At 39.1% G+C, this 13,013-nt stretch overlaps 2 protein-coding genes across 2 annotated transcripts; both read right to left on the reverse strand.

The window, feature by feature from the left end:
* Positions 1 to 417: 417 nt before the first annotated feature.
* Positions 418 to 939, reverse strand: LOC121379461. The gene has a single exon (XM_041508104.1). It carries the CDS (start codon positions 937 to 939, stop codon positions 418 to 420), a length of 522 nt encoding a protein of 173 aa, XP_041364038.1.
* A 10,487-nt stretch (positions 940 to 11,426) lies between these two features.
* LOC121379913 lies at positions 11,427 to 12,515 on the reverse strand. The gene is made up of 2 exons (XM_041508587.1): positions 12,253 to 12,515; positions 11,427 to 12,000 (listed from the first exon to the last, which is right to left on the reverse strand). Exons 1-2 carry the CDS (start codon positions 12,285 to 12,287, stop codon positions 11,427 to 11,429), a joined length of 609 nt encoding a protein of 202 aa, XP_041364521.1. The 5' UTR covers positions 12,288 to 12,515.
* Between the last annotated feature and the right edge of the window lie 498 nt (positions 12,516 to 13,013).

The following is a 13,013-nucleotide window of genomic DNA, read 5'->3' on the forward strand; positions in this document are numbered from 1 at the left end:
GTCAATTAACTAAACTTAGTGTTAATTTTCTCGGGTTGAAACTAGGGTATGTCCCTTTAAGGTTGAAGCACGATGTCGTGGTACTCTGTCTGTCAAGTGCAGGAATTAATGGTTAGTACTGTTGTCATGCGCGTACGGGCTTCCATTTTTGGAGGGGTTGGCGTAGGTTGCTTTTTTTCCAATTAAAGGAAAATGCCAAACATTATTTGGAAATATGTTACAATAGAAGCAAACTTGCGCTATTCCCTGTAAGGAACCGCAGTGGCTGGACCGCCACGCCACAGAGCCCGGTAAGGTATACTGTGAGGCATGCAGTAGCTGGCTGGTCCGCCACGCCACAGAGCCCGGTAAGGTATATTGTGAGGCATGCAGTAGCTGGCTGGACCGCCACGCCACAGAGCCCGGTAAGGTATATTGTCAGACAGGTAGTAGCTGACTGGACCGCAAAGGCCACAGAGCCCAGTAAGGTATATTGTGAGGCATGTAGTAGCTGGCTGGACTGCCACGCCACAGAACCCGATAAGATATATTGTGAGGCATGTAGTAGCTGGCTGGACCGCCACGCCACAGAGCCCGGTAAGGTATATTGTGAGGCATGTAGTAGCTGGCTGGACCGCCACGCCACAGAACCCGGTAAGGTATATTGTGAGGCATGTAGTAGCTGGCTGGACCGCCACGCCACAGAGCCCGGTAAGGTATATTGTGAGGCATGTAGTAGCTGGCTGGACCGCCACGCCACAGAACCCGATAAGGTATATTGTGAGGCATGTAGTAGCTGGCTGGACCGCCACGCCACAGAGCCCGGTAAGGTATATTGTGAGGCATGTAGTAGCTGGCTGGACCGCCACGCCACAGAGCCCGGTAAGGTATATTGTGAGGCATGTAGTAGCTGGCTGGACCGCCACGCCACTGAGCCCGGTAAGGTATATCGTGAGGCATGTAGTAGCTGGCTGGACCGCCACGTTTATTTGTTTGTATGTTTGATTGTTTTTTGTTTTTTTTTAATGCTAGATTCAACCGTCCCTTCAGAAGGGCCGGGACCTTCAACAAGTGGTTCATCTAATGGCATATTTTACAGTTTAATAATGTTAAACTTTGCACTGGTTTTATAAATGGGGATCATTTTCTGTTATGTGTATCGATCCATTTATAATTAAGTGGCGGAATTTAGGGAAGAAGGAAGAATGAAATGACATATAAAATTAATACTCGAGTCATTTTACATGTAACTTTTTTTTATATACTTCCAGAGAAAAACAGGAAAGTGCACCTAGGGACACCAAATTATGCTCGAGATAAGCCTCGTAATCGAGATTAGCATGCTCGAGATAACAGTGTTTAATTTCGTAACATTACATAAGCAAATTGCCGGGACCGGCACTGGACCTCGAGATATGTTGGGTACTCGAGTTTTCAGAGGTCGAGATAACGAAGTTTGACTGTATATATATTTTCAGGTATTACTTTGCAAGGCCAAGTAATAGGTCAGTGGTCTGTGACAATATGCCGTTAAGTATGTATGCTTAGTACCAGTCGATGTAACACCGATGCGCGCACCGCTATATAGCCGGTGTTCATACGTGTCTCTATCTGTGATGTTTATGACATGGTGCTTACAGCAGGACACTATTTAGAGAACAAATTCAAACATGTTTGTCATATGCTACATGTATATTACGTTATTAAAGAACCTGTTGCAGAAAACAACTAATATATACTCTTCAAAAATAGATGGGGAACCTGAAATATTAATGTTAATATCAACTATTAGACCGAATACGTTTTGACCACAGACATCCTAGTCATGAACATTCAGGTCTGTTTATCAATTCACCGAAACACATTCCATAGTTTGCACATGCATCACGCAGTTGCCCCGTACACGTGCACCCCAATCGTCCTTCAAGATCTTTGGTGGTCATAAAACCTACTGTAATACTGAACTACCGGTTTAATGTTTGCCCAATTAATTCACTATTATCATATAACCATTCCTCACAGCTAATATACCTGACAATTTGGGTAATTGTAAATTCGTATTACAGTTCCCCTACTTTTTTGAAGAGTATATATCCTAATGTATATGGTCTAACTAATAAGAATAAATGGAAAATAAATATGAAATAAATACTTGTTTTTTTCTTTGTTTGTGAGGGTGAATTCGATGATCTTAGAGGTACCATTTTAGATGGGACAGTCTACTTAATCAAGTGTTTTACAGAATTATGTCGGTTGATAATGTTCATTACTGTTTTAGGGGTGTCATGTTATTTATTGGACAACGTTTTAATTTTCTTCAGCAATATGGTGACACAGGTCCTGATCCACTACGTGCTAATAACACAAGTCGCGAAGTGCCTACAATTTCTCCGTACCATTAAATAAACACTAATATTAGGACATGTCACGACACATCGGATTGGTAAAACATTCATCGCAATACCCTGTACGTATTCTTTATGTGTCTAGACGGCAGCAATTGCCTATTCTGGTTACCTACCAAATATACACCTCACAGGGGAGGAAACGAAACGAAACGGCCAATTAACTAATTAAACAATGGTGGTTTATTTTGCATTGGAAAATAATATATACTTATTGCTGTCTTACTGGAATGGATACTATACCAATATACTTGTTGATATCAAGTAATGATGTGCATTAAATATCGCTGAATATGCCTACCAGTCCAAAAGCCTTGCCCAATTATCCCTTTAAGTTTCCCCTGCGTGTGCTGTAACCTCACCGTGGTGCAGGGGTGTAACATTCTCTTTGAGAATGGCCAATACAGCACAAAATTGAAGTTTTGAGTAAGATTCAGTATCCGTAAGAGTCTGTGATATTTGTGTTTTTGCACAGTTCTTTACACTGTTTTTGTTTATGTCTTGAATTTTTATATTGATGTTGATCATCATTTTATTTATTTGCATTACCATAGTTTGACACCCAATAGCCGATGTATTTTTCGTGCTGGGGTGTCGTTAAACATTCATTCATTCATTCATTCCCTTTAAGTTATGGCTTTAACCTGCGAAAGTAAAACTATATACATGTGACTAGTTTATGCAGAAACTAAAGGAATATTTCGTTTAACGATGCCCCTGAATACCACAATGGTACTATTAACTGCATTGAAAACTAGACGAAACTTACTACCACCAGATCAGACTACTTACCGATCAGAAGCAAGTGATTGGTTAAAAGTGTCTTCTCGCAGGCACCGGCCTCGGTGGCGTCGTGGCAGGCCATCGGTCTACAGGCTGGTAGGTACTGGGTTCGGATCCCAGTCGAGGCATGGGATTTTTAATCCAGATACCGACTCCAAACCCTGAGTGAGTGCTCCGCAAGGCTCAATGGGTAGGTGTACACCACTTGCACCAACCAGTGACCCATAACTGGTTCAACAAAGGCCATGGTTTGTGCTATCCTGCCTGTGGGAAGCGCAAATAAAAGATCCCTTGCTGCTAATCGGAAGAGTAGCCCATGTAGTGGCGACAGCGGGTTTCCTCTAAAATCTGTGTGGTCCTTAACCATATGTCTGGCTCCATATAACCGTAAATAAAATGTGTTGAGTGCGTCGTTAAATAAAACATTTCTTTCTTTCTCGCAGGCAGGACAGCATATAGCGTTTGAGGCTTAGATACACTAAAGCAGAGGACTGGGGAGTTTTACCCCCCACTCCTCCAATCTCTCTGTGTTACTGACTCATTCTCTCTCTCTCTCTCTCTCTCTCTCTCTCTCTCTCTCTCTCTCTCTCTCTCTCTCTCTCTCTCTCTCGGTCTGTCTGTTACTCTTTCTCTCTATACCTCTGTCTCTGTTTGTCTCTCTGTCTCTCTCCCTCCCTCTGTGTGTGTGCGTGTGCGTGTGCGTGTGCGTGTGCGTGTTACTGTCTCTATAGCTATTTGCCGGTCTTTCTGTCTTTTTCTCTGTCTGACTGTCTGTCTCCCCGCCATTATCACAAAAGTCTAAACAAATTGTGTTTCCGGGAACCCAACACTACCTTGACACCAAAATGGTAATCGATGTATTTTTTCTGTTGATGCAGGTGAAAAGGGAAAGCTACACATGTCATTTTATCTGGACACGTAAGGTTAATTTAGTAAATAGACAACAACAACAGCAACCAACCTGAGACACACCTTTTTAGGCCTAAGAAGTATTATTGAAGAAAAAAGAGAAAAGACAAACTGTCTCGTACCTTGGAAAATTGCATGCCATATCAGAGGAATCCAACACTCCAAATGTGTACATAGTCGGTGATTGGAATGCCAATATTAAGCGGCAGTCAAGGTTTGGTGCTGAATTATATAATATGTGTTCAGAACATGGTTATATATTATCGGATGCTGTTCTTTTAGGTACAGATACGTACACATATATTAGTGAGGCGCATGGACAACGTCATGGCTAGACCACTGTTTGGCTACTACAGCTGCACACAATGCAATAACTAATATGAATATACTACATGACATTGCGCCATGGGATCATCTGCCATTACAATTCACCATCAGTGTGAACGGTTTGACCAAATGCAATTTAGCCAAAAATCACATACTGCCCAAGAACGTCTGCAAACGGTCAAAAGTTACTGCTAGTGATAAATACGTATAGAGCTGAGTCAGATATTTCCTTGTCTCAAATCGTTTTTCCTAATGATGCAATTTCTCGTAAAACTCCAAACTGCAATATATCTGGTCATCTACATGGTATTGATAGTTTATATAATGAAATTGTTAATGCATTAAAATTGGTATCTCAACATTTGATTAAAGGTAATAGTGACAATCCAAAAATGTGCCTGGGTGGAATAACTACGTAAAAGATCTACATCTCATTGCTCGAGAGGCCTACTTGTTATGGCGAGACAATGGTAAACGAACAGGACTTATATGTGAAAATATGAACAAAAACACGTAGGCAGTTTAAATACGCTCTTAGAATGTGTCAAAATGAGAACGATAGAATGAAGGCAGATGCTATAGCACAAAATTTGACCGACATGAACTTTCGTGAATTTTGGAAAAATATTTCTAAAGAAAATAATAAACGAACTCTATTGGCAACAACTGTGGATGGTGTGACGGGGAAGAGAATATTGCAGGTTTGTTTAAAGAACATTATAAAGAACTTCTAAATTCTGTGACAGGTCAGCATCATCGAGCATATGTTGAAGAGTATATTGCTAATGATTCAAGTTATGTTGCTGAAATGAACGTAAATCCCAATGAGGTAATGGAGTTTGTTTTTAAACTTAGCAGTGGGAAATCAGCAGGGAATGACGGTCTCTCAGCGGAACACCTCCAATATGCGCCCAAGAGATTATTCGTTCTATTATCAGTTTGTTTCAGTGCCATGCTTGTACACGGGCATGTATCTAGTAGTATGACAGATGTTATTCTTGTTCCTATTGTGAAAAACAAAACCGGAGACATAACAGATAAAGGCAATTACCGTCCAATCTTAGCAACTGTGATATCAAAAAGTTATGGAACATGTACTGTTATCACGAATAGACCTGAGTACATCAGATTATCAGTTTGGTTTTAAAAGTGGGACATCCACTGATATGTGTTTATTTGCTTTTAAGGAAGTTATTAACTTTTACATTTCACAAGGTAGTCCTGTGTATGTTTGCTTTTATGCGAAAAAAGCCTTTGACCGAGTAAATCACTGGACATTATATATGACACTTTGAAAAAAGGCGTGCTACTTTTGTAGTTCGCTTTCTCAAAGCATGGTATTTAACCCAATTGTTTAGTGTAAAATGGGGTGCATATATTTCCTGTAATTTTAATGTAACAAATGGCGTCCGTCAAGGTGGGGTAATGTCACCCTTATTATTTAATATATATATTGATGACCTTAACCTACAGTTGTCAAAATGTGCAGTTGGGTGTAATGTTGGTGGGGTGTTTCTAAATAACTTCAGTTTTGCTGATGATATGTCACTTCTTTGCCCATCTATTTCTGCATTAAGAAAAATGTTAACGATTTGCGAGAAATTTGCAGAAGATTATGATATTATATATAATACAATGAAAACTGTTTGTATGTGTATTGAGCCAGAAACTCTTTGTGTGGTGATGTACTGAAATTTGTTGACAACTATAAATATCTAGGTCATATCATATGCAAAAACATGAAAGACGATAAAGACATTAAACGACAGTATAGAGCCCTTTGTGTACGTGCAAACATGTTGTTGCGGCGATTTGCAAAATGTTCAGAATCTGTTAAAACACAATTATTTGTGAGTTATTGTAGTAATTTGTACGCGGGTGCATTATGGGTGAAATTTAAGCAGGATACCATGAAAGATCTTAACATATGTTATAATAATGCATACCGATGGATGATCGGACAACGACGACCATACAGTGCCAGCAAGATGTTTGTCAGTCATCGAGTAAAAAGCTTTGGCGCTTTACTTCGCTCAACAGCATATTCGCTGAAGAGCAGAATCGAAACAACTTCAAATGACCTACTTGCCCACCTGCGGTGTACAACTGTGTACGTCAAATCTGTATGTGTAAATCGCTGGCACAAGCTGCTGTATATTATGTAATCAGTTTTGTATGTGATGTTTATATATGTTCTATGGATCTCTGATCTGAAATAAAAATCTATTATTATTATTATCCTGTAATGTGTAAAGGACGTATCAGTGTTAATAGAATGTGATTTGACATGTCATCATTATTTTTAGACATTATTTTTACCTACATACGTATATGGCCAACACATTTCCTGAGAAAACATTAATATTAGCCGTTTTAAAGCAAAGAATAAGTACTGGGCAAAACATATTCTCAAGAAAGCGTGTGGAGTAACATGATATTCTTGACAAATGTTGTTTTAACCCTTTTACAACGAGCAACAGTACTGAGTAAAACAAATTCCCGAGGAACATAAATTTTACACCATTAGCAGAATCAGCATAATTCTTATCACGCGTGTCGTACTCGAGGTAAAGGTCGGCCCACACATACTGTACGATAAACGACAATGAGCGAGACATGCATTTATTGCGCAGTTTATTTATTAGTTGTTAGTAAACAATGATACTAAGCAGGGATGGGCTTGTGTGTGTGTGTGTGTGTGTGTGTGTGTGTGTGTGTGTGTGTGTTAGAGTGTGATGTGGTACAGTGGTAGATCGCTCGCTTGAAGTGTTATGGATCATTTCAGATCGTCCCTTTTCTCTGGATCTGTCTGTTCCCCCACTTCTAAGCTGTTCTGTTTGTGGAAAACTGCATATACAAATATATCTTGCTGGTTTTCTGTAGGAGTAGTCTATGTGGCAGCAGCGGGTTTCCTCTCCCACCATCGAGGCCAAATATCTCCGTAGTTTAAAATTCACCGAGAGTTAAGTGTCATTAAAGCGATATCCCCGTCCCATTGTTTGGTATGTTTAACACAATCATAACATGGCATAGCATGGCAAGAGTTTAACAGTTTCCATATAGCAACTACTCTGACTGAGTACATCACACTTTCTCATTCAAACCAGTGCACCACAACTGATATAACAAAGACAGTGGTATGTGCTCTCCTGTCTGTGGAATGGTGCATATAAAAGATTCCTCGCTACTGATGGAAATATGTAGCGGGTTTCCTCTCTAAGAATATATGTCCAAAATTACAAAATTACTCTGACATTCAATAGCCGATAATTAATAAATCAATGTGCCCTAGTGGTGTCGTTAAACAAAACGAAACGTTTTGAGTACATCACACTTACAGCCAGTCTGACGGTTTATCTTTTACTTGATCAACACTAATATACCAGTAAATTGCTGTTTTTAACTGGCGGTGTACGAGGCGGTTTTTTAATGCAGCAAATGGCACAAATTTAGAACAATGGTGACTAATTTCCAGAGAAAGAAGAAACTCAACAACGTGCAAGTGTGCACGCAAACCAGGGCGAATGTTTTCCTCAAGAACATTTGGCACATCACGAATAATAATGAAACTGAAAGTAGGACATTCACTCTTGCTATCATCTGACAACGCGGAAATATTAAAATAAAAACAGCAACATAAAATTAACATTTGAAGTGTGATATTTTTGTCATCAGTACATTTTGTTAATTAGTATAAACTGTCTCAATGACACCACTACCAACATCAAACACGTAGTAATAACAACAACAACAAAAACCCACACAGAAGAACCCACCAAACATTTAACCTTGTATACGTTATGTGGTGTTATTTCATAATATCTTACATTATAATACTAACTAATTTTTCATTTTCATATAGAAAATGCATGTTAGTCGGTTGAAGGACCATTAGGATATCAAATGATCTATATATCTGACAATTTTTAAATATCCTACTTACCATAATCTGAATTTGTATTCGTGTAGCCTACATTCAGTTAATGTTGAAGCACGCTGTCGTGGTACTCTCTTCAGCTATTTGAACTGTCTGTCAAGTACAGGAGTTAATGGTTTGTACTGTTGTCATGCGCGTACGGGTTTCCATTTTTGGAGGGGTTGAGGCTGGCTGCTTTTTTTCCCGAATTAAAGGAAAATGCCAAACAACATTATTTGGAAATATGTTACAATGGAAGCAAACTTGGGCTATTCCCTGTAAGGCACTGCGGTGGCTGGACCACCACGCCACAGAGCCCGGTAAGGTATATTGTGAGGCATGTAGTAGCTGGCTGGACCGCCACGCCACAGAGCCCGGTAAGGTATATTGTGAGGCATGTAGTAGCTGGCTGGATATGCACCTCCGGAACAATGGGTCCCCAATCCGCAACAATGGATGTGCACCTATTGTCTTTCCGGTTCAGTGGAGCGTATAATTGGTTTTTCCGGTTCAGTGGAGCGGATAATGGGGTTTTCCGGTTCAGTGAAGCGAATAATGGATTTTTTTAACAAAAGAAGTGCACCTATTGTGCTGAGTGGATGACTGGCATTTTTCAAAGGATGACTGGCATTTTTTCAAATTTTGGGCGGGAACGTCCGCGTTTTTGTTGGGTTCGATGGGGTCACTGTAAAAGTGCGTATTTGAAATAAAGTGGCTTTTTAAAAGGTAGCATTATGAGAGTTCTACATCAGGAGCCTTCTATTTTTAGAAATAGGGTCAAGGCAGTGCAAGTGTGGTGCAATATTCTATTGTTCTATAAATAATGTTTTTTGTTGGGTGCGATGGGGTCACTGCAAAAGTGCGTATTTAAAATAAAGTGGCTTTTGAAAGGTTGTTTTTATAAATGTGTTATTGGTTTAAAAGGATTTATTTTTAGTTATAATGAAATATTCTTTTGTATAGGAAATCAACGTTATTCAAGATATGTATGCGATAGACCTAACAATTGTGTATGGTACATAGATTAATGATCATAAACATTATTTTTAATTGACGTCAGTGCTTTGTATGTAACGGTTCATTCTAAACCATGACCGAACAAGAATGTTTGATAAAGATAACGACCCCTACAACAATTACGATAGTAGGTGGAAGTGGCAGCGGGAAAACGTTTTTTACAAAGCGTCTTTTGGAGAATGCCAAGTTTGTGTTTGATGTAACACCTACACGCATTGTTTATTGTTACGTGGTATGGCAGGATGTGTACACAGACATGCAACACTCCGTTCCTAACATACTGTTTTACGAGGGACTGCCGACACAGGAAGAGCTGTACACGTGGGCAGACGAGGCTCAGAACCATATTGTGTTGGTCTTGGACGATCTGATGATGGAAGTGTGTAACAGTGAGCTCATGTTGAAAGTTTATTCTACTCTTTCACATCATTTGGGTATTACATGCATTAGTTTACAACAAAGTCTTTACCCTAAAGGAAAGTGTTCTCGCACCATGAGTTTAAATACCCATTTGTTTGTGTTAATGGCTAATACGCGATCAGCGCATGAATATAAGATTTTTGCTTCCCAGATATTTCCCGGTCAGTCTAAGTACTTTACCGAGGCATATCAAGATGCCGTGCAATCAAGAAAATATGGATATATGTTAGTGGATGTGGCACCATACAGTAATCCCGAATATGGACACGTACGGGTATTTTACCTGGAGAACTATGTACTGTCTACTTCCTAAAGACTAATATAAAACCAGTGTTGTGTACGATAATGCTCATTTGTGCGATTTTACGACATGAGCAAGCAACTCTGGATTACTGTGGCATACCCACGTGGTAAAAGCAATTATCGTCGCAGTGGTAAAAAGCAAGTCTGAAGCTATGACTCACTTAAACGTTTTGTTGCACGTGGTGTTGACATTCCAGATTGTTGGGGTGGTCCGTACTATTTTATAGTAAGGAGATCCGATTATGTTGTAAATTATGACAGACTTAATTAGCAGCAATTTGAGCTACCTGACACTTCTCAAGGATGCATGCATCAAACAGAGACATGCGCTGTTGATCCACGCATCACCCGAACAGTTCAAGGCGTTAATTGAAGTGATCTACAACATTCTACGTGGTAACATTTCAATCTCGGACAGTGTACAAAAACGTCTGTATCGCTACAGAGTGATCATTCGTCAACTGGTCGATAGATCAGTTAACAAAAAGGAGAAACACAGACTGTTACGATCTAACCATTTCATAATACCTAGTTGCATTGAAGCGCTCTTAAACTACTTGAAAGGGAACGACACTACCGAATTACAGTTGAACAATGGCGAAAGCACATGTTCTACTGAGCCGAGACACGTACAACAATCTATTGAAGAGGAACAACACACCGACTCGGTTGAGTGATTCTACATCTATTAAAAGTGAATGTGAAGACCGTTCTATTGAAACTGCTTCGTCAACAGAGAAACAGACCATGTCGAATGATGGTGATACATCTAATAAACATTATACGAGTTTATCAGAACAGTCAAACAACAACAATTCACTGTTATCTTTACAAACTGCTATACTACAAGGTGTTCCCAGTGCAAGACTAATCGGAAAATTAATGGCTTTGTGGATTTTTGTTAAGGATCAGTTTGAAAAGGGCACATTACAGTGGAATGATGATGGTGAACTACTTGATAAAGTTGGACACGCTCACGTGGGATCTAATGTACCAATGATGATACGCTACGCTGTGTTGGACACTGATTCTACAAAGCAACCCGTGGGCTATGAACATTTCATTAATAAATTGAAAGAGTTAAATGTACCCCAGAAACTCTTGGTATTGACACAGAAAAGTAGCGGCAAACAAAGAAAACAAACACCAGCTGTAAACAAGAATAAACAGTTTTATTTAAAAAGAAAAGCTAACGCGGGCATTCCCGACGTGAAGAAATTAAAGGTGTTAGAAAAGTATTAAAAGAAATAAAGTGTTCTTTGTTCACTAGTATGGTGTGTTTATTTCTTACTTTCTAATTAATATGTAGTCTTTGTTTATTACTTAGTTTTCTAATTAATCTATAGTGTTGTTTTATTGCTGGAAAGTCATTCAGTCATTTGCACACGTAACATCATCTCCAGTACATTTCGACGATTTTCACTAAGAAAGTTCTCTTGTAGCCACTCAACGCTGGTGTAAGGTAGTGTGTGTATCGCATGAGTCGGTTCACCGTGTATGCGAACAAAACGTTCTGCATCTCGCACTATTGCCTCGTGTGGCAACGACTGCAGGGCTCTTTGAAAATAGGAATCAATGGCTTCATTCTGAGTCATCATTAAACAACTGTGTTGCGTTTGAGATGGATGATCAATTGCACATCCTTCACAACTGTCTTTTGTCATTTGGTTTATTGCTGGTTGCAGCACATGCAAGTAAAAGGCAATGAGGGTCATTTCAAAGGGGGTTCTCCAAGAAGTATTCCGTTCCCCAACAATGTTCACTGAACACATAACAACCTTTATGCGTACAGCTGTATGTTCATTTCTGTACTGAGCTAGGTTATGCCTAAGTGCATGTCGCAGGCACCGTCTTCGGCTTTTAAATAGAACTGAGTGTCTATAAACAACTCTTCCCGTGTCCCTCTTTACCACCTGGTAATAATAGCAGTTGGAGTCCATTCTGTAATAGAGTGAAATATTAGTTTAATATATAATTATTATCATTAGATTGTGCAGAGCTTATATCTTCACATATATTAATATCTTCACATATATTAATAAGTCATAATTTATTACTTTAATCAAAGTGTGTGTGTGAACATGTATCTGTTTTAAATTCTGAAACGCTATGTAGACATACAGTATGTATATGGATTCGTTAACATTAAGTAACTTTGCTAATTAAATATATAGATTATAAATAAAGTTGTACCTTGTATATTTCTTCTTTTCGTTCAGTTCGTACATGTTAACAATAAGTGTGATCTTTGTTTATTTTAAAATGCTTGATAACCATATGGTACTGAGGTAATGCCATCTTCTAAAATGTACCGTTTATTATCTAAAGGTATTAAAGCTACTTTAGTGTTTTTGATTGTGTACAGGGTATTGTTAAATGAACGTATCAAATTAAATGTGGCAGAGAACGTTTTTTTCTGAAACAGACATTGCTTAAACAGTTCGTGACGCAATGACTTTTTAACAAAAACCCGTTTGATACCCTTTGCTTTTTTGTGTTCGATTTTAGAATTTGTATTTTTATCGATGATGGTAAAACTGTAATTTTTAGCCCTAAGTCCCACGAACTCGTCAATGACTGAACCGCCAGCTTCGTCTTTCATCAGTCCTGTCACCTTGTGCCTTACCATAGAAAATAATGGATGGTCTGGGGGAAAGTTGGACGTGTCAAACAAGTGACTCTTTTGTTGCATGAACTCGTATGGGTCTAACAAATGTTTACCCGGAGCTTCCCTGATTTCCATGAACAAACTGTCAGTGTCAGTCATGAGTAGTCGCACTCGGTCGTTGTACTGTTTCACCATGGTCTCATAATAAAAAGACAGAATGTGACGTTTAGCGTGTTCTAAAATACAAAATCCTACTGCAATTGGTTTGTTTAAGGTAACAGTGGTTCTTTGCATTTCAACTGACACTAAGTCTACCGAAAAAATATTTACGTGTTTGAAATTTGAT

Source organism: Gigantopelta aegis, chromosome 8 (assembly GCF_016097555.1).
Source record: "Gigantopelta aegis isolate Gae_Host chromosome 8, Gae_host_genome, whole genome shotgun sequence".
Classification (NCBI taxonomy): Eukaryota; Metazoa; Mollusca; class Gastropoda; order Neomphalida; family Peltospiridae; genus Gigantopelta; species Gigantopelta aegis.

Bases quoted from the DNA above. Each gene is read 5' to 3' on its own strand.
- LOC121379461 (XM_041508104.1), bottom strand. From the start codon at position 939: ATGCCTCACGATATACCTTACCGGGCTCAGTGGCGTGGCGGTCCAGCC.
- LOC121379913 (XM_041508587.1), bottom strand. From the start codon at position 12,287: ATGTACGAACTGAACGAAAAGAAGAAATATACAAG. The intron at 12,001-12,252 runs GTACAACTTTAT...ACTCTATTACAG, and splicing joins GAAAAGAAGAAATATACAAG to AATGGACTCCAACTGCTATT.